The sequence below is a fragment of the Megalobrama amblycephala genome, linkage group LG19 (genome assembly GCF_018812025.1).
Source record: "Megalobrama amblycephala isolate DHTTF-2021 linkage group LG19, ASM1881202v1, whole genome shotgun sequence".
Classification (NCBI taxonomy): Eukaryota; Metazoa; Chordata; class Actinopteri; order Cypriniformes; family Xenocyprididae; genus Megalobrama; species Megalobrama amblycephala.
In genome coordinates, this window is record NC_063062.1 from 7,868,905 (window position 1) to 7,891,836 (window position 22,932).

At 37.3% G+C, this 22,932-nt stretch overlaps 2 protein-coding genes across 6 annotated transcripts in view; one reads left to right on the plus strand and one right to left on the minus strand.

Annotated features, from left to right (window-relative positions):
- The window catches only part of tbxas1 (thromboxane A synthase 1 (platelet)), a 96,481-nt gene extending 88,656 nt beyond the window's left edge, over positions 1-7,825 (plus strand). For all 3 annotated transcript variants that reach the window (XM_048168034.1, XM_048168036.1, XM_048168035.1), the window contains 4 exons: positions 3,485-3,573; positions 3,695-3,832; positions 6,955-7,117; positions 7,238-7,825. In XM_048168034.1, the coding sequence (XP_048023991.1) occupies positions 3,485-3,573; positions 3,695-3,832; positions 6,955-7,117; positions 7,238-7,333 (486 nt within the window). In that variant the 3' untranslated portion in view covers positions 7,334-7,825. The remainder of the gene's footprint in view (positions 1-3,484; positions 3,574-3,694; positions 3,833-6,954; positions 7,118-7,237) is intronic.
- A 3,326-nt stretch (positions 7,826-11,151) lies between these two features.
- On the minus strand, positions 11,152-21,361 carry parp12a (poly (ADP-ribose) polymerase family, member 12a). Of its 3 annotated transcripts, none has more exons than XM_048168983.1 (12): positions 20,939-21,361; positions 20,293-20,428; positions 19,753-20,017; positions 19,509-19,619; positions 17,951-18,083; positions 17,324-17,507; positions 16,956-17,076; positions 15,749-15,845; positions 15,565-15,652; positions 14,184-14,314; positions 11,727-11,878; positions 11,152-11,617 (listed from the first exon to the last, which is right to left on the minus strand). In XM_048168983.1, the coding sequence occupies exons 1-12, from the start codon at positions 21,250-21,252 to the stop codon at positions 11,361-11,363; spliced, it is 1,989 nt and encodes a 662-aa protein (XP_048024940.1). In that variant the 5' UTR covers positions 21,253-21,361; the 3' UTR covers positions 11,152-11,360. The 3 variants fall into 3 exon arrangements, with proteins under 3 accessions (XP_048024940.1, XP_048024939.1, XP_048024938.1); XM_048168982.1 differs by having other exon boundaries at positions 15,565-15,649; positions 19,509-19,622; XM_048168981.1 differs by having other exon boundaries at positions 19,509-19,622.
- Positions 21,362-22,932: the final 1,571 nt, after the last annotated feature.

A 22,932-nucleotide genomic window follows, 5' to 3' on the forward strand; every position in this document is an offset into this window, starting at 1 on the left:
TTAATTTACATTTAAGGAGGGACCTTAGCCATATCTGGAGACAAGAATATAATAGTAATAATATAGCAACAAGAGACTTTTAGGTCCTTCAGACAGTGAAAGAAACTTTCAAAATCTTTGTAGTTTAATTCAAATTTAAGTCACATTATCGAAATTTAATGAGCAAAAACAAAAAATATCCGTTCTCAATAGTGTAGTGATATGTGAAGCACCGCTCACTCAAAACTCATATTCAAACCAAGTAGCTTTCTGTTGGTCAACGCGGCCAATTCACGTTATCAATCTGAACACAAGCGAAATCTACATGGGGAAACTTTTTCGCCCTCATACAAAATTCTCGATTGCATGGATTCCTATTGGAATGACTGGATTTCGCCCGAGATCGCTATTTATCTGCAGCAAAATCGCAAGCACCAGTCTATCTGGGTTCACGAAAACATTGAGGCTCAAGCTCAGCATGGTGAGTACCACCATACACAGAAAGTTGCTGACCATTAAAATAATCTTTCCTCCATCTTGCCGCAGACACTCAACTACAGGATGTAACGAGGGATCACATCTGCTCCACTGACTTCATTCCTAATGTTTGTCGCTCCGGAAAGTCGCTCTTCATTTGCATAAAGTTAAATATATCTCAACTTTGTTGTGTCGCTGGACACACCTACATTCTATTGCCAATGGTCACTGGGTAGGTCTCAATCAGCTCCCTAGTTCAGTAGTCAGGGCACTGATCAGGGAGTCAGCCATTTTAAGTGCTGTCTCAATCACAAAATATTTCCAGTGCACTGAAATGTGCACTCCTTAAAAAGTCCCACAATGCATTGTGAAAACCAGGGAGCATTGATGCTCACTATGTTCCCTTGACAGAAGTTCTGAAGTGCAAAACATAAATCACATGAGCAAACTCAATACACATAATGACAAGCAATAGATGGTTGTTTTTTATGTCCACGGGTTGAAACAACCCCAAATAACATGATATTTAGCCCCTGGAATGCAAATATTACTAGTGGAACCCTGCCAAAAACGTGGAACCCAAATTTTACCGGGGAATTTTATCCCCCGGAACGCGATTAGGCTAGTTTTGGGCTAGTTTTGAGTAGCAATTGGGCAGGTTTTGTTATGAAAACCTGGCAACCCTTGTCACCAGTGTCCCAAGGTGTAGTGTGCCAGGGTCCTTACCAGTGCCTGAATTCACGTACACGATCTACTGATTCACGAGCTAGAGAGCTGATTTTACCCACTGTCGCTGGAAATCGCCAGTGCTCCATTGAAATGAATGGGATCATGTAGCTTTGTCGCTGGTGATTTGTGTGAGTTGTGAGCTCATTCATTAAAAAAGCATAAGAGTGAGCGCAGCAAAGTCTAAAACAACGCATGGGCACAGACACATTTTAAAAACATGAACATGAAAACATGGGGCAAGATGCGACGGAACAGTGAAAGCATTTAAAGGATTAGTCCACTTTTAAATACACTTTTCCTGATAAATTTACTCACCCCCATGTCATCCAAGATGTTCATGTCTTTCTTTCGTCAGTCGAAAAGAAATGAAGGTTTTTGATGTAAACATTCCAGGATTTTTCTCCTTACAGTGGATTTCAATGGCTACCAACAGGTTGAAGGTCAAAATTACAGTTTCAGTGCAGCTTCAAGGGCTTTAAACGATACCAGATGAGTAATAAGGGTCCTGAATGTCCTACGCCTTCCCTATTCAAGTTAAGAAAAAAAACGAAACTGGCGCCGCGTTCGTTCTGTAAGTAGAATAGGGAAGGCGTAGGACATTCAGCGTAAGCGTTATGAAGAATGCGGAAGCGGAAAGTACGTTCAAGGCGATATTTTGTTTATAAAGCATAAACGGTTGCATTTTTTTCGAAAATGACCGATCGATTCGCTAGATAAGACCCTTATTACTCATCTGGTATCGTTCAAAGCCCTTGAAGCTGCACTGAAACTGTAATTTTGACCTTCAATCTGTTGGTAGCCATTGAAATCCACTGTAAGGAGAATAATCCTGGAATGTTTTCCTCAAAAACCTTCATTTCTTTTCGACTGACGAAAGAAAGACATAAACATCTTGGATGACATGGGGGTGAGTAAATTTATCAGGAAAAGTGTATTTAAAAGTGGACTAGTCCTTTAAAAGCACTGCTTTTGTGAAATGACCCTTAAAAGTCTTAAAGGTGCAGTATGTAATATTGACAGCTAGTGGTTGAAATGGGTACTGCAGTCCAAATTCAAAATATTGGAGAGGGTTTTTTTCTCCTGCCCCCCCTCCTCAGACACTTCGCTGACGCAGGTTGCCTGATTGAGGACACGCAACAGGCACGAGTGCAGTTGACAATGAAAGGCGACAAGTGACTTACACTGTAAGTTGATGAGTTGATTTATCTGTTTTAAAATGTTTCTGGTCATAGAGCTTTTTAGTAAAATCTGCAATCTCAGACTCAATTTGTTTGCTGGCTTCCATGGCTGCAATACGCTGTGTTTTCCGCAAACTGGCAACCCCGGGGTTGAAATACTATTGAGTAAATTAGCAGTGGGCGGGATCACACAGACCAAAACAAAAACAGATATTCCTACACAGAACACACATTTCAAAGTAAAATAACTGGCTGCAGCATTGTTTTTCAGAGAAAGAAGTATGTGAACTTAGCATGTTTCCTAAATATCTGCAAACATATTATGGTATTTTTGTGCTTTACTACAGTCAAAAAAATTACATACAGCACCTTTTAGTCACTAGTGAATCTGTTGTTGAAGAACATAACTATACCTCGTCTGCAGCAGCGAGACAAAGCGCTGCTCCTCTCACAGTGTTTCATCACTGCCATGTCACTCTACACTAGAACCACAATGACACCCAACGAGAACTGACTACCGACAGTGTAGCCAGACAATAGGGGGGCGGGCGCCTGTGCCTCCGGCGTGCCAGAATTTGCCCCTCTTCTCACCCCGCTGCATCATCTCATCTCTGCAACGGATGCTTTTACTGGTGGAACAGAGTGACTTTAGAGCAGCTAGTCATTTATTATGCCCACATTGCATGACTGGGGGCTTCAGAGGCCGAGGATGTGGGCAGAACTGTACGGGTGCGTGTTCAGTGCCTGACCCCTATTTTCACAGAGCCATGCAGAGATAGACTGCTTAGCACTGCCTGCTGGGCTGCGTCTGCTTCGGTTTCAGTTCAAACAAATACAAATAATTTATTGCTTTATTTTTTTTAAAGAAAGTCTAGGCAGCTCTTAGGCATCTGCCTGTACATAGTACTAATTTTTAAGACAATAAAAATATTGATCACAAAGAAAAAAATATAAAAACAAGTATGGTACAATATCTGGTACATTTGTTTTTTATTTCTAAAAGCTATTTTATGTTGTGTAGAATGGATCACTGATTATTGCTGCTGTGCTGCCACCTACTGGCCATATTTGGTAACTAGAAATATTTTAGTAAGTTCAATAAGTTTAATTCTCTTTTTCAGGAGACAGCAGATTACACTAATGTTCAGGAGCTGAAGTATTTAGAGATGGTCATATGTGAGTCGCTCAGACTCTACCCACCTGCATTCAGGTATGACAGCTACTATTTTATAACCGGTTCAGATACGTTGGTTCTGGGCATTGGACTAGCAGCATGCACTTTTTCCCCAGAGTGAATCTTAAATATCATGGTTTTGTGTGTTTCATCACAGGGTTGCAAGAGATGTTAATCAAGATACTGTCGTGAATGGCCAGTTTCTGCCTAAAGGAGCATCTTTGGAAATCCCTACAGGTTTCCTTCACTATGACCCAGAGCACTGGACCGAACCTAAGAAATTCATCCCGGAGAGGTGAACTTTCTTTCAGTCAGTCTTTTCTAAGCAGAACAGTTTCTGTAACAGTAATAATTTGTATCTATGATGTTATTGTGACTGTCAGCATTGCACAGCAACAGTTTTCCATGAGCTAGTCAAATTGAGTGATATGAATATGGTACTATTTTTTTCGTTTAAAAAATAATTTTAGGGTATGTTTACATGACGACAATGTACTAAAAATGAAAACGACAAAAGAAAAACCTTTGCTTTAAAGGTGCCCTAGATTGTTTTTTTACAAGATGTAATATAAGTCTAAGGTGTCCCCTGAATGTGTCTGTGACGTTTCAGCTCAAAATACCCCATAGATTTTTTTTAATTAATTTTTTTTAACTGCCTATTTTGGGGCATCATTAAAGGGTCATGAAACCCCCCCTCTTTCAGCTCAAGTCTAGCTCACAATCTTTTTGAAAAATGCAACTTAAATGGGCGTGGTGGCTGTGAGAGGAGAGGGGAGGGGGGAAACTCTCATCGCCAGTAGCCCATGCATATCGACTGTCACTAAAAATCAGTGGTAAAACGTGAGGAAATACTACAATTTTTTAAAAAACTGGAAAAGTTAACATCTAATGAAATACACTGACACTTTATTTTTGTCTTTTCAAGAGTTACTGAATGCCCTGCTACATATATCCTACAGTAATCGTAATTCTATTTAAAACATATTAATGTACATGTGTAATTACAGTCATTATAAAATATATAGTTGTTTATATACACACTATACATGCATATATTTGAAAAAAAAAAACGCTTAAAAAAAACCTTGCGTACATAGCATAGATCTACGCGCCGAACCTGCAACACGCTCAGTCAGTCAGGCTGTGTGTCGACTGGAGCAGAGCAAGCGACCAGAGCATTTTTAGATTCATTCCTATGGAAGTTGAGCGTCACATTTAACTTACGCGCGGCTCAACTTCCATAGGAATGAACCGAAAACACTCGCGCTTACCCGCTCGCTCCGCGCCAACGGACACGCACCGTCAGTCAGTCAGTCTCTCTCGCTGTTTAGTGCCGTTAACCGTCCTCGTCATTGGAAAGATCCACGTGGTGTCATGAATAATTAAGAGAGTGTCTTCTCATTGGATAAAAAACTCAGTCTCGTTAATAATTATGAAACACAGATGAGTCATCAAAGCACTATCGTCACAGCCTGTGACGTGGACAGGATGAAGATTTTAAACCCGGAAGACGAAAATAGCGTACTAAAACTAAAATTTAACCATTTCCCCCCTACTATTAAATCTAACAGATGCTAACATTGTCTTCAATGGTGTTCAACACACATACCTCTGTTAAAATCTCAGAAATTTTGGTTTAGGGTTTCATGACCCTTTAACTATGCACTGATTTTTTCAGCACGGCCCCTTTAAGAGATGCGCTCCCTCTGCCCCACGAGCTCTCGACTATATATACATCGCATAAACAAAGTTCACACAGCTAATATAACCCTCAAATGGATCTTTACAAGATGTTCGTCATTCATGCTGTATGCATGCTTCGAATTATGTGAGTAAAGTATTTATTTAGATGGTTACGTTTGATTCTCTATGAGTTTGATAGTGCTCCGTGGCTAACGGCTAATGCTACACTGTTGGAGAGATTTATAAAGAATGAAGTTGTGTTTATGCATTATACAGACTGCACGTGTTTAAAAATGAAAATAGCAACAACTCTCGTCTCCGTGAATACAGTAATAACCGATGGTAACTTTAACCACATTTAACAGTATATTAGCAACATGCTAATGAAACATTTAGAAAGACAATTTACAAATATCACTAAAAATATCATGATATCATGGATCATGTCAGTTATTATTGCTCCATCTGCCATTTTTCGCTGTTGTTTTTGCTTGCTTACCTTGTCTGTGCACAGATCCAGCCGTTAATACTGCCTTTCCTTGTCTAATGCGTCGAATGGGCTGGCATTATGCAAATATTGGGGTCATGCATATTAATGATCCTGACTGTTACGCAACAGTCGGTGTTATGTTGAGATCCGAGTGTTTTCCGGAAGTCTTTTAAACAAATGAGATTTACATAAGAAGGAGGAAACAATGGGGTTTGAAACTCAATGTATGTCTTTTCCATGTACTGAACTCTTGTTATTTAACTATGCCGAGGTAAATTCAAATTCTGATTCTAGGGCACCTTTAAACGCTGTGTTATGCATGCCAGGCCAGTAGTTGGCGATGTAACTTTGTAAAGAAACATTACTCGCCTATAGACTGAACACGTTATAAGCATGCGCATGTCTTTTTTTTTTCTTTTCTCAAATTCGTGTTTTTGTAGATTACATGGAGATGACAACGGTATAGTTTTCAAAAACTTGCACTTTGCAAGTTTGCATTTTCGGGCTGCCAAAAAGCTGTTGTTGTGTAAAAATGAATGGCCAAAGCACATAAAAAGTTTTCTGTTTTTAACTGAAAATGATGTTGTGTAAAAAGGCCCTAAGTTTAGTGTAGTTACATATACATTATCATTAAAATATATACTTTTATTCAGCAAGGACACATTACATTGGTCAAAAGTGACAGCAAAGACATTTATAATGTTACAAATGATTTCTATGTCAAATACATGCTGTTCTTTTGAACTTTCTATTCATCAAAGTATCTTGAAAAAGTGTATCATGTTTCCACTCAAATATTAAGCAACTGTTTTTAACATTGATAATAATAAGAAATGTTTCTTATGCACCAAATCAGCATATTAGAATGATTTCTGAAGGATCATGTGACACTGAAGACTGAGTAATGATGCTGGAAATTCAGCTTTGCCATCACGGGAATAAATTACATTTTAAAATATATTAAAATAGAAAACGGTTATTTTAAATTGAAATAATATTTAACATTAGTAGTGTTTTACTGTATTTTTGATCAAATAATTGCAATTTTGGTGAGCATAGGAGACTTTTCAAAAACATTTTAAAATGTTGTCGTCCTCAAACTTTTGAACGGTATCTCACAGAATATCTTGTATTATTTCAAATCCTCTCTGTGGATATTCTAAGGATATTTTTCCGCTATTTCTCCATTTTGTTTGCATGCCTCCTGTGTGATATGCTCACAATGAACTCTGTATTTGTCTCAGGTTCACTCCAGAAGCCAAGGCCAGCCGGCACCCGTTTGTGTATCTGCCGTTTGGAGCGGGGCCACGCAGCTGTGTGGGCATGAGATTGGCCCAGCTGGAGATTAAAGTGGCTCTGGTTCACATATTTAGGAGGTTTAACATCGTGGCCTGCGAGGACACTGAGGTTTGTTATTTGTTTGACTGAAAAAGTGCAGCTTTAGTATGCATGGATATTCTGGTTTCTGATTTCCTGAGGGTATGAAACAGATGTATAAGTAATTATTTTCTCTGTTATGTCACACAGGTTCCTCTGGAATTAAAGTCGAGCACCACCCTCGGACCCAAGAATGGTATTTTGGTCAAAATCACCAAGAGGGAGAATTTTGAGGACGAGTCCTAATATCGTTTCAATTCTCAGCACAACAGTCTGATTCTAATCAAATTATTTAGAATCAAATTACTTATTCTGGAGTTATCTGACAAATATATCTGTGCTTATTGTTTGATTAAAACTGATTTCAACACTAATCATTTACAAAGAAGGCACAACTGTGAGAAAGAGACAGTCTCAGCTGAAAAGTGTCAGATAATGTATAGTTTATTTGATAAAAGGAACTGGGATGAGACGTCTCGCCTCATTGCGCACAAGGTATTTGATTTTATGTTGATTATACTGTTATTTTATGTATTTTATATATTGCATAAATATACAGTGCAGTACCAGAATAATGAGATTATTAAGAGTGTATAGAGTGCTGTGGCATTAGCTTAACTCACTTGGTTGAATGTGATTGTTTACTCAGGGTATGAACAGTATACTTTGACAAGATATTCAAATGATTTGAAATGTACAGTATAACAGATGACTAAATAAATGGTTTATCATTCAGTATACATGTATTTATCTTCAATTACACTGCATTGATATCAAGCGTCTTAGACCTACACATGAAAGGAGTGTTTGATTTGAATGTTATGAGCTTTTAGATAGAAATCTCTGAGTTTGCATTGTATATAAAACCAACTTACTGTCAAAATGGACCTGAAAAAGCCGCCAAGTGGACCAGTCTTCAAGGTGCTAAAGAGGATCTTTTCGTCGACTGAGAAACCAAAGACTGTTACTGAGTTTTTGTAATGAGCGCATGCGTAAGAATTTAGAGGGAACGCCTCCCAAAACCCGTCCACGATTATTGGAACACGAGTGTTTACCACCGGCATTCGCAGTATCGTGTTAGTGGATTCATTATGTCGGACTCACCGCAGGTAACTCATAATCTGCAGTTGTTACTCCTGTCTCCTGACAAAAACATTGCATGCGGCGCCTGTGGAGTGTGGAAAGTTACTGGAGTGCACAGCCGCGCACGTCTCTCACAAGGAACGTCATGGCAGTGATTGACAAGCCAGAGGGCCAATCGTGTAAACGATTGGCTGATGTTTTTAAGGCCCTACCTCGTGCACAGATGATGTATATTAATATTATTCCTTTCAGTGCACCTAATAAGTAGTCTTTTATCAGTTAGTAAAGACAGTTTCAAGTAATATTGCAAAAATGTATAAAACAAAACATCCTCTTTAGCACCTTTCAGGCTCAAGACCCGATTTCCAAGACTTCACTTCACAATCTTGCCACCAGGGGGCGCAGTGACTCACCAATAATATCTTGTCTGTCATAGATCTGGCCTGCTCCTTGTCTTCTGATTTCCCCGTAAATGTTCTACTTCCCCTTGCCTGTTTTTCAATGCATTTTTGAGCCATCACATTTTGCATTTCTAGATTTTTGAACTACAAATTTAAGTTGCGATTTTGTTTTGGGTATTAAATGCTGCAAATCTTTCATAGTTATTTGTCAAAATGTATTGTTATAGCGTTGTGCTGTAATTTGTATATCAGCATTTTCACAGAGGACAAAGAATGTGATGGGTGGAAACAGTAAGCAAAAGTTCAAAGTCAAATACTAATCGAGAGACTTACATATATAAAGAGACAGTTCACAAAAATGACATTTTGTCATTATGAACATGGCCTAAACACAAAAGGTGAACGTCTTAATGCCACCATAGAAGTGGTTAATACGACTCGTGCACTATATTTGAAGTCTTCTGAAGCCATGCGATAGACATCCACCCTGTATTTTCTTCACACCTTCATGAGAAGTAGTAATTTTTGATTTGATTTGAATTGAGTCAGATCTGTTCTGAATCAGCTGATGCAAATAAAGGTCATCTTGCTGACTCAATGATCCAACCACACCTGTTTCTGATGACAGAATTTTCATTTTTTAGTTGGGCTGTTTTATATATTTATTTACATAAATATATTTCTAAATAACTGTAATAATAATGAAAATAATAGTACAAAGTACCAGTCTGTAATAGTATCAATGCTTTATTTCCTTCCACCTCATTGAACATAAAAATACATAAAACATCAATTAGTAATGTAATAATGCTTGAGTACTTCAAAAGCTTGGGTAATGCTCAGTGTTCATACAGTTCTCAACTACATCTTTTACTTGTCATATTCTGCATTAAAATCTACTGCAATAAAACTGAATTACTGACTGATTTATACTTAAAGGTGCCCTCGAATGCTTTTTCACAAGATGTAATATAAGTCTAAGGTGTCTCCTGAATGTGTCTGTAAGGTTTCAGCTCAAAATACCCCATAGATTTTTTTAAATTAATTTTTTTAACTGCCTATTTTGGGGCATCATTAACTATGCACTGATTTTTTCAGCCGCCGCCCCTTTAAATCGCGTGCTTCCTGCCACACGAGCTCTCGACTATATTACAGCGCATTTACAAAGTTCACACAGCTACTATAACCCTCAAATGGATCTTTACAAGATGTTCGTCATGCATGCTGTGTGCATACATCGAATCATGTGAGTAAAGTATTTATTTTGATGTTCACATTTGATTCTCTATGAGTTTGAGGCTATGCTCTGTGGCTAAAGCTAACATTACACACTGTTGGAGAGATTTATAAAGAATGAAGTTGTGTTTATGAATTATACAGACTGCAAGTGTTTAAAAATGAAAATAGCGACGGCTCTTTTCTCCGTGAATACAGTAAGAAACGATGGTAACTTTAACCACATTTAACAGTACATTAGCAACATGCTAACGACACATTTAGAAAGACAATTTACAAATATCACTAAAAATATCATGCTAACATGGATCATGTCAGTCATTATTGCTCCATCTGCCATTTTTCGCTGTTGTTCTTGTTTGCTTACCTTGTCTGTGCACAGATCCAGACGTTAATACTGCCTTTCCTTGTCTAATGCTCGAACATGGGCTGGCATATATGCAAATATTGGGGGCGTACACCCCGACTGTTACGTAACAGTTGGTGTTATGTTGAGATCCGCGTGTTTTCCGTAAGTCTTTTAAACAAATGAGATTTACATAAGAAAGAGGAAGCAATGGGGTTTGAAACTCAATGTATGTCTTTTCCATGTACTGAACTCTTGTTATTCAACTATGCCAAGATAAATTCAATTTTTCATTCGAGGGCACCTTTAAGTGATAAACCTTTGACTATACAACTGATCAGGTATTAAAACCTTTTTTTCTCAGTGCCAAAGCCAATATGGAAATTATTGCAACTAATACATAAAGACATTACATAAACTCCTGTTATTTTAATCCTGCTATATCTGCCACAGATGATTTAGTAAAATTTAATTATGATAAAACACAATTACCCAATATGTAATACCCCACAAACATTTTCTTGAAAGAAAAAACTTGAAATGCCCAAGAGTTGTAGATTTTGGTAATGTTTAGTGATGTTAAAGTCGCCCTGTAGTGAAAATAAAGTTGTTTAATGTCTATGTGCTGTTTTTAATATGCTTTAAGACAAGCCATGTACAAATACATAAGTCATCATTGCTGAGTATTTTTTCTCTTTAAAACTGCAGTGATCTAAAGAGTTTCAAAAACACAGTTTGAAATCACTTGTGTTGATAACGTAGTCAAGCAAAATGCTAATCATATTAATTACCGTTAACGTGTCCGACGTTGTAAAAAAACGACTCCATTGTGCAGCGTTTACCTCATTAAGTTGACCGAGTGGATCTCAGAGCTCATGCGAGTAAGTGGAGGTGGGGCTAATTATCATATTCATAGATCCGCATGTAATAAATGAGGCAATGGTGTAGAGTTACATTCAAGCTATTTTAAGGCAGCAATAAATTTTTTTTACAGAAAAAAAAAACATTCAATTATGTAATTTTGGTGGTCAAAGATGAGTTTTAAGGGATAAAATTATTGACTACAGGGTGACTTTAACATAAATCGTTTGTGTAACAGGATGTTCAGAACTATTACAAGAAATAAGTAGACAAGCAGACCTGCTTTCCGTTATTAGAATGTTTCACTGTATCAAATATATTTAAAAATATTTTGATACTATACAAATTAAGAGTATTCGATGATGTATTCAGGATAGATCTGGAATTTCTCAAACACAACAAAAATGGCTGGGTTAGTCTCTTTGTCAACACAGCTGTCGTAGAAGCTTTGACTGTGGGGTTTCTTTGGAGGAAGGCATAAACTACTGTTACCCTTTGTGAAGTCTCCGACTAGCACCAGTGCCACAAACATCTTCTTGGTCTTGCCGTTCCTGGATTTTGCATATTTGTCAGAGTATATGGCATCTCTGGCAAAATAGCTGCCTGTTAATCATTAAAAATCAATTCAGAAACATACAATAATAACATTCATTGTACATAATATGATGAAGAGATATGGTATGCTGCAAAGAAGAAGAAAATGTATAAATACCTTTCCCATAACTTGTCCCATGACTGCCACAGATCCTCCAGTCAAAATTCTGCTCACAGATGGCCTCTATGAAAGACTCGTCCGTACCATGGAAAAGGTAACGCTGGTCCACACCACTCCCTCCATTCTTCAAATTCATTTGTTCTTTTTGCCTAGGGAAAAAAAAAAAATATATATATATATTATATATATATAATGGGTAAACAAGATCAATAAACCGAGTATACCATATTCAAAATACTATTACTTCCCACTTAGAATGTAAATATTTATTCATACTTGTACAGTGCATTATACAAAGTGTATTTGGATACTTTAAATTTGGCATGAAACAGAAGTTGCAATAGTCTTTTTTCCCCTATTGTGACATATATTCGAGTCAGGGTTTCCAGGTTTCCACAACAAAACCTGCCCAATTGCTACTCAAATCTAACCCAAAACTATCCCCCGATAAAAAATTGCATCCCATGGGGTAAAATATGCGTTTTTTGGCAGGGTCCCCCTGGTAAAATTAGCATACCGGGGCTAAATATCACCTTAATGTTGTTGCTTCAACCCACTGACATGAAAAACAACCCGCGACAACACTGTTAAAGTAGCCGAATTCCACGGGAAAACCGCAGCCTTGGAAACACTGATTCAATTTAAACGGCTTCTCGAATGTAGGGCGGGACTTGATTTTGTCCATCGGGAGTTGACTGAATTGTTGTATTGTTGTGGTTTGCTATTGCTGTGATCTCATGTGAGTGACCGTTTGTCCTACCCTCGTGCCAAAAAAACGTCATCAGAGAAGAGATATGTCGTTGCAAAAGAGAGGGGAAAAAAAAAAGAGAAGCTGTTTTGGTAAAAGATTACTAGAGCACATGAATTTAAAAAAAAAAAAAAAAATGTGTACTGATAAATCATTTATAATAAGTCCTGCAACATTCCATAAAAAAATGTCAATTTTGATTTCATGGTGACTTTAATGCAGTATATTATTGACATGTTTACATATATATAAATTTAATATATTTATAATACATTTAATATTATAATTATTCATATTAAAGCATGTGGCATTTTTTAAAAAGAAAAACAGCACCAGCACATTTTTGAAGCAAAATACAAAGAAATTATTATTACTCTGTATTATTCATCCTAAATATTAAATTATTTGAATGACTTCTTCTATGGGTCTTCTTTTGGGTCTAGTGTATGATCAAGCAGCTATTTTACTTTTCATCTTCAATCACTAGACTGTACCTCTTACTGTGAGTGAGAACATATTATCAGTAATGTTGTGGGAAAATAACCTGCTCAACCAACTTCAACCTTGAAGTTGTATCCGTATATTTGCGCTAGTATTTTTTGTTACAGATCCTGTATTGGAGAGGTGGACAAACTGGCACCCAGAAACGCATATCCGTGACCTAGGTCACTTCGTGCCTAGGTGTCATCCGGATAATCGATGGAGATGTGCTTCTGCCTATCAGTACATATGTGTTTAACTATTTCTTAGCCAATCAGAATCATTCAACCTGAAGTAATGATGTAGTTAGTGTTAAGAGTACGCAGAGTGGCCATGAACTCCTTGTGAGCGTTGAAGCTGACTTCTGCTGATGAAACTGCAAACTATTTTTCAGTAAATTTTTCTTCAATTTATTTATTTATTTATTTATTTTAACTGACTCCTAGTCTTCATTCATCATATCTTGTCATTGGGTCATTGACTGTAAATTCCCCTACATTGCCATCACATGTTCATGGAACATGTTCATAATTAAAGTGAAAAACTACGCAATCTTGAGGGGAAATGTCTTCTTACATTCACTAAAATGGCTCAAAAGTGAAGTTAGTTCTGTCATGACAACTCTCAGAATGGTAATGGATATGACAATGTTGATATGTTTGGTCTTGGTGGAATAGATCTGCTATGCTGCTGCTGCTGCTGCTGCTGCAGAGAAAGTACGGGACTTGCTACTGCTAAAACATACATGACACACTGCTGTGAGCAAGTAAGACATGCTTGCTGCTGTACAATATAGCGTACATGAATTACCAGTAGCAGTAGCAGATCTATACAGGTGGAGCTGGGGAAGGTGGAGGGTTTCTGAAGCGCACTGCACTGCTATAGCAACTGCTACCAATGTATTTTGAAGGTTAAGCATGCAAGCTCATTGGCTACTGATACAGCAGGAACCAATCAAGTGTGCCCTATAGATGTGATTACGAGCAGACTGAGTTAAAGGACCTATTAGCCTGTGCCATCTAGTTTCATGAGAGAACTTTGTATTTCTGAGAAAAGCTCTAGCATCATTTGTTTGCAGATCCAAAAGATCTGATTGTCCAAAATGGTAGTTTTTACAAATACAGTATAGCTAAAGTACAATATGCAATTTTCTATCAGTAAAGTCATGTTGTTGTTGTTTTTCTAGTGAAATGTTACAGTACATAGAAATATAAGAAGAAACATACCACTGAAAGACCTTCCAGAGAGAAGGATTCTGCACCCTCTCAATGCTGTGAATGATGCTTTGGGGCATTGTTCTACTAAACATTGATCCCACCCTTTGGTACTCTTTGGAAGAGCTTTGCAGAGGAATAATCTGAGGAAACATTACACTGTTTTACAGTAGTTTCAGAAATTCACTATAATTACATGACTGTTGGTAACTGATGCTTTTCAACAAACATAAAAACTATGTGATATTACACATTTGTAAGTTTCTTTAGATAAAATGCTAAATGAGTAGTAAGAGTAGAAATACTAATCGTCATCTACAGTATAACCCTAAGTATTGATTTGTATTGATTCCCATAGCGTTTAAAGGTGCCCTCGAATGAAAAATTGAATTTATCTTGGCATAGTTAAATAACAAGAGTTCAGTACATGGAAATGACATACAGTGAGTCTCAAACTCTATTGTTTCCTCCTTCTTATGTAAATCTCATTTGTTTAAAAGACCTCCGAAGAACAGGCGAATCTCAACATAACACCGACTGTTACGTAACAGTCGGGCTCATTAATATGTACGCCCCCAATATTTGCATATGCCAGCCCACGTTTCCAACATTATAAAAGGCATTAGACAAGGGCAGCCAGTATTAACGTCTGGATGTGCACAACCAAATCATCAGACTAGGTAAGCAAGCAAGAATAATAGTGAAAAATGGCAGATGGAGCGATAATAACTGACATGATCCATGATAACATGATATTTTTTGTGATATTTGTAAACTGTCCTTCTAAATGTTTCATTAGCATGTTGCTAATGTACTGTTAAATGTGGTTAAAGTTACCATTGTTTCTTACTGTATTCACGGAGACAAGAGCCGTCGCTATTTTCATTTTTAAACACTTGCAGTCTGTATAATGCATAAACACAACTTCATTCTTTATAAATCTCTCCAACAGTGTAGCATTAGCCGTTAGCCACGGAGCACTATCAAACTCATTCAAAATCAGAAGTAAACAATATAACAGTATACAATACTCACATAATCCGATGCATGCATGCCGCATGCATGATGAACACTTTGTAAAGATCCATTTTGAGGGTTATATTAGCTGTGTAAACTTTGTTAAGGCACTGTTTAAGGCAAGCGCGAGCTCTGTGGGCGGAGAGCACGGGATTTAAAGGGGCCGCAGCATAAAATCGGCGCGTTTATAATGATGCCCCAAAATAGGCAGTTAAAAAAATTAATTAAAAAAAATCTATGGGGTATTTTGAGCTGAAACTTCACAGACACATTCAGGGGACACCTTAGACTTATATTACATCTTTTAAAAACATAATCTAGGGCACCTTTAATAACTGTTTGACCTCCCTGTACTCAAAGAGATTGGACTATGTACCTTGTAGGTGAAGCTAGGAAGAGCTCCTTTGTCCCAGTAAGGAGGAACTTCCACAGAAGAAGATGCTGAGCTGTCTGAAGACTCGCTTCTAATTAAAACACCAAACAATGAAGTGCACTGAACAACAAATAAATCATTTTTAATGTGAGTGCATGTAATGGATAAATGGTACAGTATATCATACCCCTTGATTTTGCTCTTGACATCTTGGGCAGAAACAAAACGCGGTCTCCTTCTAATGTCTCTTACAGTTTTGTACTTCACATTTTGCTGGCACATCTCTGAAAATGATTTGCCAAAACATCATGTCAAACTCTGTTGTTTACTCCCATAAAAAAGTTAATGTCAATGTTGCATAATTAAAGGATTAGTTCACTTTCAAATAAAAATTTCCTGATAATTTACTCACCCCCATGTCATCCAAGATGTCCATGTCCTTCTTTCTTCAGTCGAAAAGAAATTAACGTTTTTGATGAAAACATTCCAGGATTATTCTCCTTATAGTGGACTTCAATGGACTCCAAAAGGTTGAGGTCAAAATTAGTTTTAGGGCAGCTTTAAAGGGCTTTAAACGATACCAGACGAGGAATAAGGTTCTTATCTAGTGAAACGATCATTCAATTTCTTAAAAAAAAAAAAATTATAAATGTATATGCTTTATAAACACAAATGATCGCCTTGCAAGTGCTTCCACCATTCCACCTTCCGTATTCTTCAAAAAGCTTACGCTGTATGTCCTACACCTTCCCTATTCAACTTACGGAACGAACACGGCGCCAGTTCCATTATTTTATAAAGCATATACATTTGTTTTTTTTTTTTGTTTTTAAGTAAATGACCGATCGTTTCGCTAGATAAGACCCTTATTCCTCGTCTGGTATCGTTTAAAGCCCTTTGAAGCTGCACTGAAACTAATTTTGACCTTCAACTGTTTGGAGTCCATTGAAGTCCACTATAAGGAGAATAATCCAGTAATGTTTTCATCAAAAACCTTAATTTCTTTTCGACTGAAGAAAGAGGGACATGGACATCTTGGATGACATGGCGGTGAGTAAATTATCAGGAAATTTTTATTTAAAAGTTGACTAATCCTTTAAGTACCAATGTTATTTTAGTATTTATATAGTATTATAGTATTTATAAATATTTTACTTTAGCTTTTTTATATTTAAATTTTTTTTTTAAATTTAGGTTTAAGTAACTTTGTACTTTTTGTTATTATTTTTAGTTTTTTCATATTTCTGTTTAGCGTTTTTTTTATTTCAGTTAGTTGGCAAAGCAACATTTCTAATGCTCATTTCAGTTTCAAGTTTTTCATCTAATATTTATATCTTATTTCAGTTTTATTTCAATAAAGAAATCATTTCGTTTTAGTTAACACTGTTAAGTACCTTTAAATTTGAGGATGTATTGATGGTTCTGTGAAGTGAATGAGATTTCCTTTTCACTGTCAGCCAGGTAATGTTTCTCGAGGTCTTCTGAGGTGACTGATGCCACGAGTTTGGAATCTTCCTGTAAGATTCAAACAATAACTGCTGTGAAATGTAGTTAAAAGCTAACAGTTTTTTTGTATAATATATTGACACAAATAATTGACACAAATAACTGTAAATGTAATGTAGTTTAAAGCTAACAGGTTTTTTGTATAATATATTGACATAAATAATTGCATAAATTTTACACTGTAGAAATATTACTCTTCAAGAACAGGCTTTAGAATCGTTTTTGAGAGGTATCATGTTGCAAATGTGTCACTGACCCCTTTGCCATACTCCGTCCAACCTCCCTTATCATTCCTCCAGTACCAGATCCATTCAGTGGTCAGAATGAAATGGGGTGGTTTAGTAACAGAAGATGCTGTGGACAGCCGACGGATTTCTGACACTCCACAAGTCATTGACATAAAGTCCACTACCTGATACTCTGAGCTGCTCTGGGTAATACTGCAATATGGAGAATGCAACAAGTGAGGAAAAAAAGGTGTTATAAAAATCATGACAAACCAGCACATGTTATAACCTACAATCTTTAATTGGGCACTATTTGTCCCTCATTAATAAAGTTTTGCATATAAAGAAATTGCTACTAAAAGTTGAAACCTTGCATGTCACATCAATAATTTAATAAAATACTTTTTATTTTACATGAAGCGGGTCTCCTCATAGAAGCAGACATATTGCGATCACATGACCAGCTGATTATTATTTATTTTATCCCAGTAACCTTCCCTCTTATTGGACACAAAATAGATTCATCACAACTGACAAAGCATTTCTACAGTGCCATTGGTAACTTTGGGAAGTGATGAAACGCTACATTTGCAACATTAATGTTATTACAAAATCCATTAAAATACCACTGAGTATATATGTATGTCTATTTATACCACAGGACATTAGCTGGACTGCAGTATTCCTTCTCAATCTCCTCTTCATTCAGTAAGTCACCCCATGTAGTTCCATCCTTCTGTAATATCTGCCATTTATAGGGTAGATGGTGGTGAAAACGGGCACACTTGTCTAGAGGAACACAAATGATGGGATGTCAAACACATTGCTTCGAGAAGAAAACACACTTAATCAAATGGGTTTCTTGTTTAACGTAAAGAGGTTCTCAAACTTTTTTGGTCCCATTTTCTAAATGGTTAGTTCACCCAAAAATGAAAATTCAGTCATTAATTACTCACCATCATGTCGTTCCACCCGTAAGACCTTCGTTCATCTTCAGAACACAAGTTAAGATATTTTTGATGAAATCCAAGAGGTATATGCGTCGTCCATAGACAGCAATATAATCAACACTTTCAAGGTCCTAAAGAAAGGTACTAAAGACATTGTTAAAACAGTCATGTGACTACAGTGGTTCAACCTTAATTTTATGAAGCAACGAGAATACTTTTTGTGCACAAAAACAAAACAAAAATAACAACTTTATTCAACAATTTCTTCTTTTCCGTCATTATTCTTACGCAGTTGACGGAAGTAAGCACAGTGAGGGCACAAATGTGTGTGATGCTGACGCAGGAACCGGCCAATAAAGAGTCGGCGTACTGACATTAAACCTGGAAGCGCTGGAAGTAAACAACGTATGACAATGACACAGAAGATATTGTTGAATAAAGTTGTTATTTTTGTTTTGTTTTTGCGGACAAAAGTATTTTTGTCGTTTCATAAAATTAAGGTTGAACCACTGCAGTCACGTCGACTATTTTAACAATGTCTTTAGTACCTTTCTGGACCTTGAATGTGTTGGCTATATTGCGGTCTATGGATTTTTTATTTTTGGGTGAACTAACCCTTTAAGTACCATAATTCTTGTTCCCCTTCATAACAGAATTGGAGAGAATCACCTTTGTGTCCAGGTCACACTGCAGCGCGCATTTCACTTTTTTAAGTTATTATTATGCATATTTTATTTTTTTATTTTGCATATTTTGTTTACAGGATAGAAAACTATACAATTATGCTAAAAATAGTTTATTTATGCTAATGAGTTGATTTATATATAATGTCAAATAAATGTATTTTACATTTTTAAGGTTGAGAAACTCTTCAATGCACCAGAATATGCCTACTATAGTCCAGACTATATATTATGCGAAAAACTGTACACCAAAAAATATAATCAGTAGGCGAAAAGTACCCAGATGGCCTACTACTTCTGCCGAGATTCTGGAGTGCATGTTCAATGGACACTTTACCATCCCATGAAACCATGGGAGAGGGAGAACAGCAGTGAAGCGACACAACTGACAATGGTAGGTCACGTGACAGTGACAATACATGTTTGTAGGTAGTACATTCAAATTTCTATCCATATTCATACTATATACAGAACGTTTACGGCCATAAAGTAAGTTTCAAACAAAATGTAGTACCTACTCGACGTGATTTCGGACGCAGCTCTTGTTTGTGATTAGCATTAAGGATATTCACTGACATCACCTTTGAAGCTACATCCAGTGCGTATGAAAAAGAGACAGATTTCATTTTGATCCGCTTCACTGATAGAGCTACTGGATTTGTGTTTGGTGCGTCCTCTCACTGCTGGTAGAGCTGCTGTCCAGAATGAGACATGGAGGAGAAGAACAAAACAAATAGAGCAGTAATATACAGCTATTTTGTTCAGTGCAAAATAATGTGTGCTAAATACATAAACAGAATCAGTGGCTCTTTTGTTTGCATTCACCTGTCTCACTTTTCTTGAAAGCGGAAGAAGCAATTAGCAACCTGCTCTTGTAAAGCCCGAGGAGTTTGCTCATGTTTTCTGGACCGAGTCCTCGGGCATTCAGGATTTTCAGAGCATTTGCATCAAAGCTGTGGAGCCTTTTGCAGCCTTTTCCAAACTTACAGTCATCCTGCAGGAAATGCTGGCAGAGGTGCAGGTTGGTACACTTTGTTTGATATTTGCAACTGCCATATTCACCAATCCCCTTGTTGTAGTGGGGGCACACCTAGACAAATCACAACAGACGAGAGTCACATACTGTATGTGAAAATAAGTAGATGTTGCGTGTTTTCGGCCATCCTGGGTCAGAGTACACAGCTTTTGTAATCACTTCCCTTATTATGAAGAGTGAGACATGCCCATGCAGAGGAAAGGTTAATGTACAATCTAGATATATATTAAAGTCAAATGAGAAATGGCGTCCAGAATCTGATATGACTTTACAAGAGTCACCTAAATAAAGAATGAGATAAATAGCAAACCTGATTAATAGATATTTACCTCTGGAAGTAATGAGGGGTCATTTTGAAGCAGAAGTTGAAACAACTCTCCACTCGCAAGGCCATGAAGATCATTATTTTTCAGGAGGTCAAGATTATGTTTTGATGTCAAGTCATGGGAATTTTTGCATTTTGGCCTAAGAATGAAAAATAAGGCAAATTAAATATATTTATATAAGGTGAAGCTGTATGTTCTACAATAAACAGATAATCTAAATACAACACACAGAGTTGTTATATAATTGTGTAACTTCCAAACAAGCTGTAATTATGTGTAAACAAAAATTGTGTAAATATTATTTTGTGTAAATATGCATATAGTTAGTATGTATGCTGTATTCCAATTATTGCTGGCACCTATTCCAACTTTACTAGCTCTTAGAGTAAATATTGTACCTATTTGTGAGAGAAGAATTGATACTGGTAACATTTTCTCATCTTACTAGCTGCAACTGGCTTTTAACTCATTATACAGGTATGTAATGACTAGTCAAATAGTGCTAACGTAAACACGGAAGCTAGTTAGTTTTAAGGAATACACGTTGAAAAGGCGTATATACCTTGTCTCTATCTAAACGTTTATGGCATATAATTATTCATTTTTATAACAACTGGCTGGCCTAAGGAGGAACTCAAAGTTTACTTACCCAAATCTGCAGTTTCCACATACAAAGTACCTGCACAGGTGTAGTTCTTCACACCCGGCACATTTGTCATTTTTACACACTCGCAGTGAGGTTTTGGCTAAGATCAGGCTGTCAGCAGCTGGTATGGAGCTTCTGGGATTCGAGCGTTCATTCTGAATTATAACAAACCTCTGGTGATCATCGAGCACCAGAGACAAAACCTGATCCGCCACCGTGAAACGCTGCCGTAAATTCCTCTCGACATTACCATAGTCTGTACAGCCTTCATGTTTGCAGAGAAAGTCATATATGTGTCTAGAGACGATAGACGTCATTTTCGTTGATGCTGTCAACGACGGTATTAGTTTTCACTGCCTAGGGTTTGACCGATGTTTTGGGACATTTAAACGGAAACGAAAGCGAAACTGATGCTGGTCTTTGGCGCCCCCTGCTGCCTGCAACCATAGATATGCCTTCGACCGCTCCAGAGTCCAGCAGACACGTCAGTGCGCTCGCCATCTTGGAACGGTCAACTTCAGCGTCTTGTCGCTCACAAGTGAAAATCAATGATGCACAGCTTCTCGCTATGAAACCACCGCTGAGATTTAAATTCCCGAAGAAATGGGATAACCTTTCACAAGTTAGAATGTGTTGGTTTGTGTTGTTAATATTAACTCAATATTACAGGTTTTTAAACTATGATAACTTTGTAATGTCGTGTTAGCTTATGCCTTCGTCTTCTTGTATTGTGTTAGTTTAGCAAAATCATCTGCTGAAGTCTATTGGAGATGTAGATATTATTAACTACGGTTGCAGACGCACAGTCATCTTGCTCTCAAATGTTCACCGACTGGCTTTGACCGTTCCAATATGGCGGACGGCTTAATGAAGAATCTAATATATATGCCTGCTGCAACTCTAGGAAACTATGCAAGGCAACCACAGCTACAAGTTGCAAGAACTCGTCTCGTTCTTTCGATTTCTTATTGGCGGTTGACAAACAACGAAACTGTAAACCTGAAAAACAAATATTTTAAAATGCTTTGTGTAATACTTGAGTCTGGTTAATTAAACATTTTTAAATTGCCCTTATCCATGAGTGTTGCTCCAGTCAACCATTTCCTTCCTGCTAGTTTCCAGTTTTTACACCTAAAGTAAAACATTAACATTTGTTGCCAGCAGGCAGACAAGAGGTATTCTGGGAGGTGGATGAGATCTTATTATTTTTAACATTTAACTGATATCAAAGAATTATCATATTTCCTCTCTGAAAGGGTTAGTTCACCCAAAAATGAAAATTCTGTCATTTATTACTCACCCTCATGCCGTTCCACACCTGTGGAACAAAGCTTCCTAAAGCAGTGTTTTGAAATCGGCCATCACTGTACAAGTCGTTATTAGGGCCCAAGCCACTCAGGCGCAGGGCCCTATTGTTTTTCTAAGGAGAATTATTTTTTTTCCGTCATCCAGGGCTTTTTGGGGGCCTTAATGTGCTCAAAAACTCTTGAAAATTGGCACACACATTGGAATCTGCGGCCATTAGGATGCCACAAAGGAAGGGACTTGGGCATGGCAGGGGGGCTCGACAGCGCCCCCTTGCATGGTGTCCGAAAACTTGGTCCATATATCAAACACGCTTGCACGTATTAGTATGAAACTCAGTAGTACACATATAGATCTCATCAGGCCAAACAACTTTCATGCTCTAAAGCCGCGCACACACTTAACGATTGTAAGGCCGATTATGAATGTAAATTGATACTTATGACTGATCGCGCTCAAACGCGTCCAGTCAGAGCCAGTTGCATTCAGTCTGCGATTACAGTCGGTGTTCAAATTCCATGTGTAAGTATTTAAATCGGCTCCAGTCGCAGGAAACAATTGCTTGTATGTTGAGCACAGTCTTAGAATGTTTTAGCTAGTCGTTAAATGTGTGCCTGGCTTAAGTTATATGCCAGCTCAACAGGAAGTCAGCTATTATGGGCTGTTTGAAAAACGCACGCTCTGGAATTTGA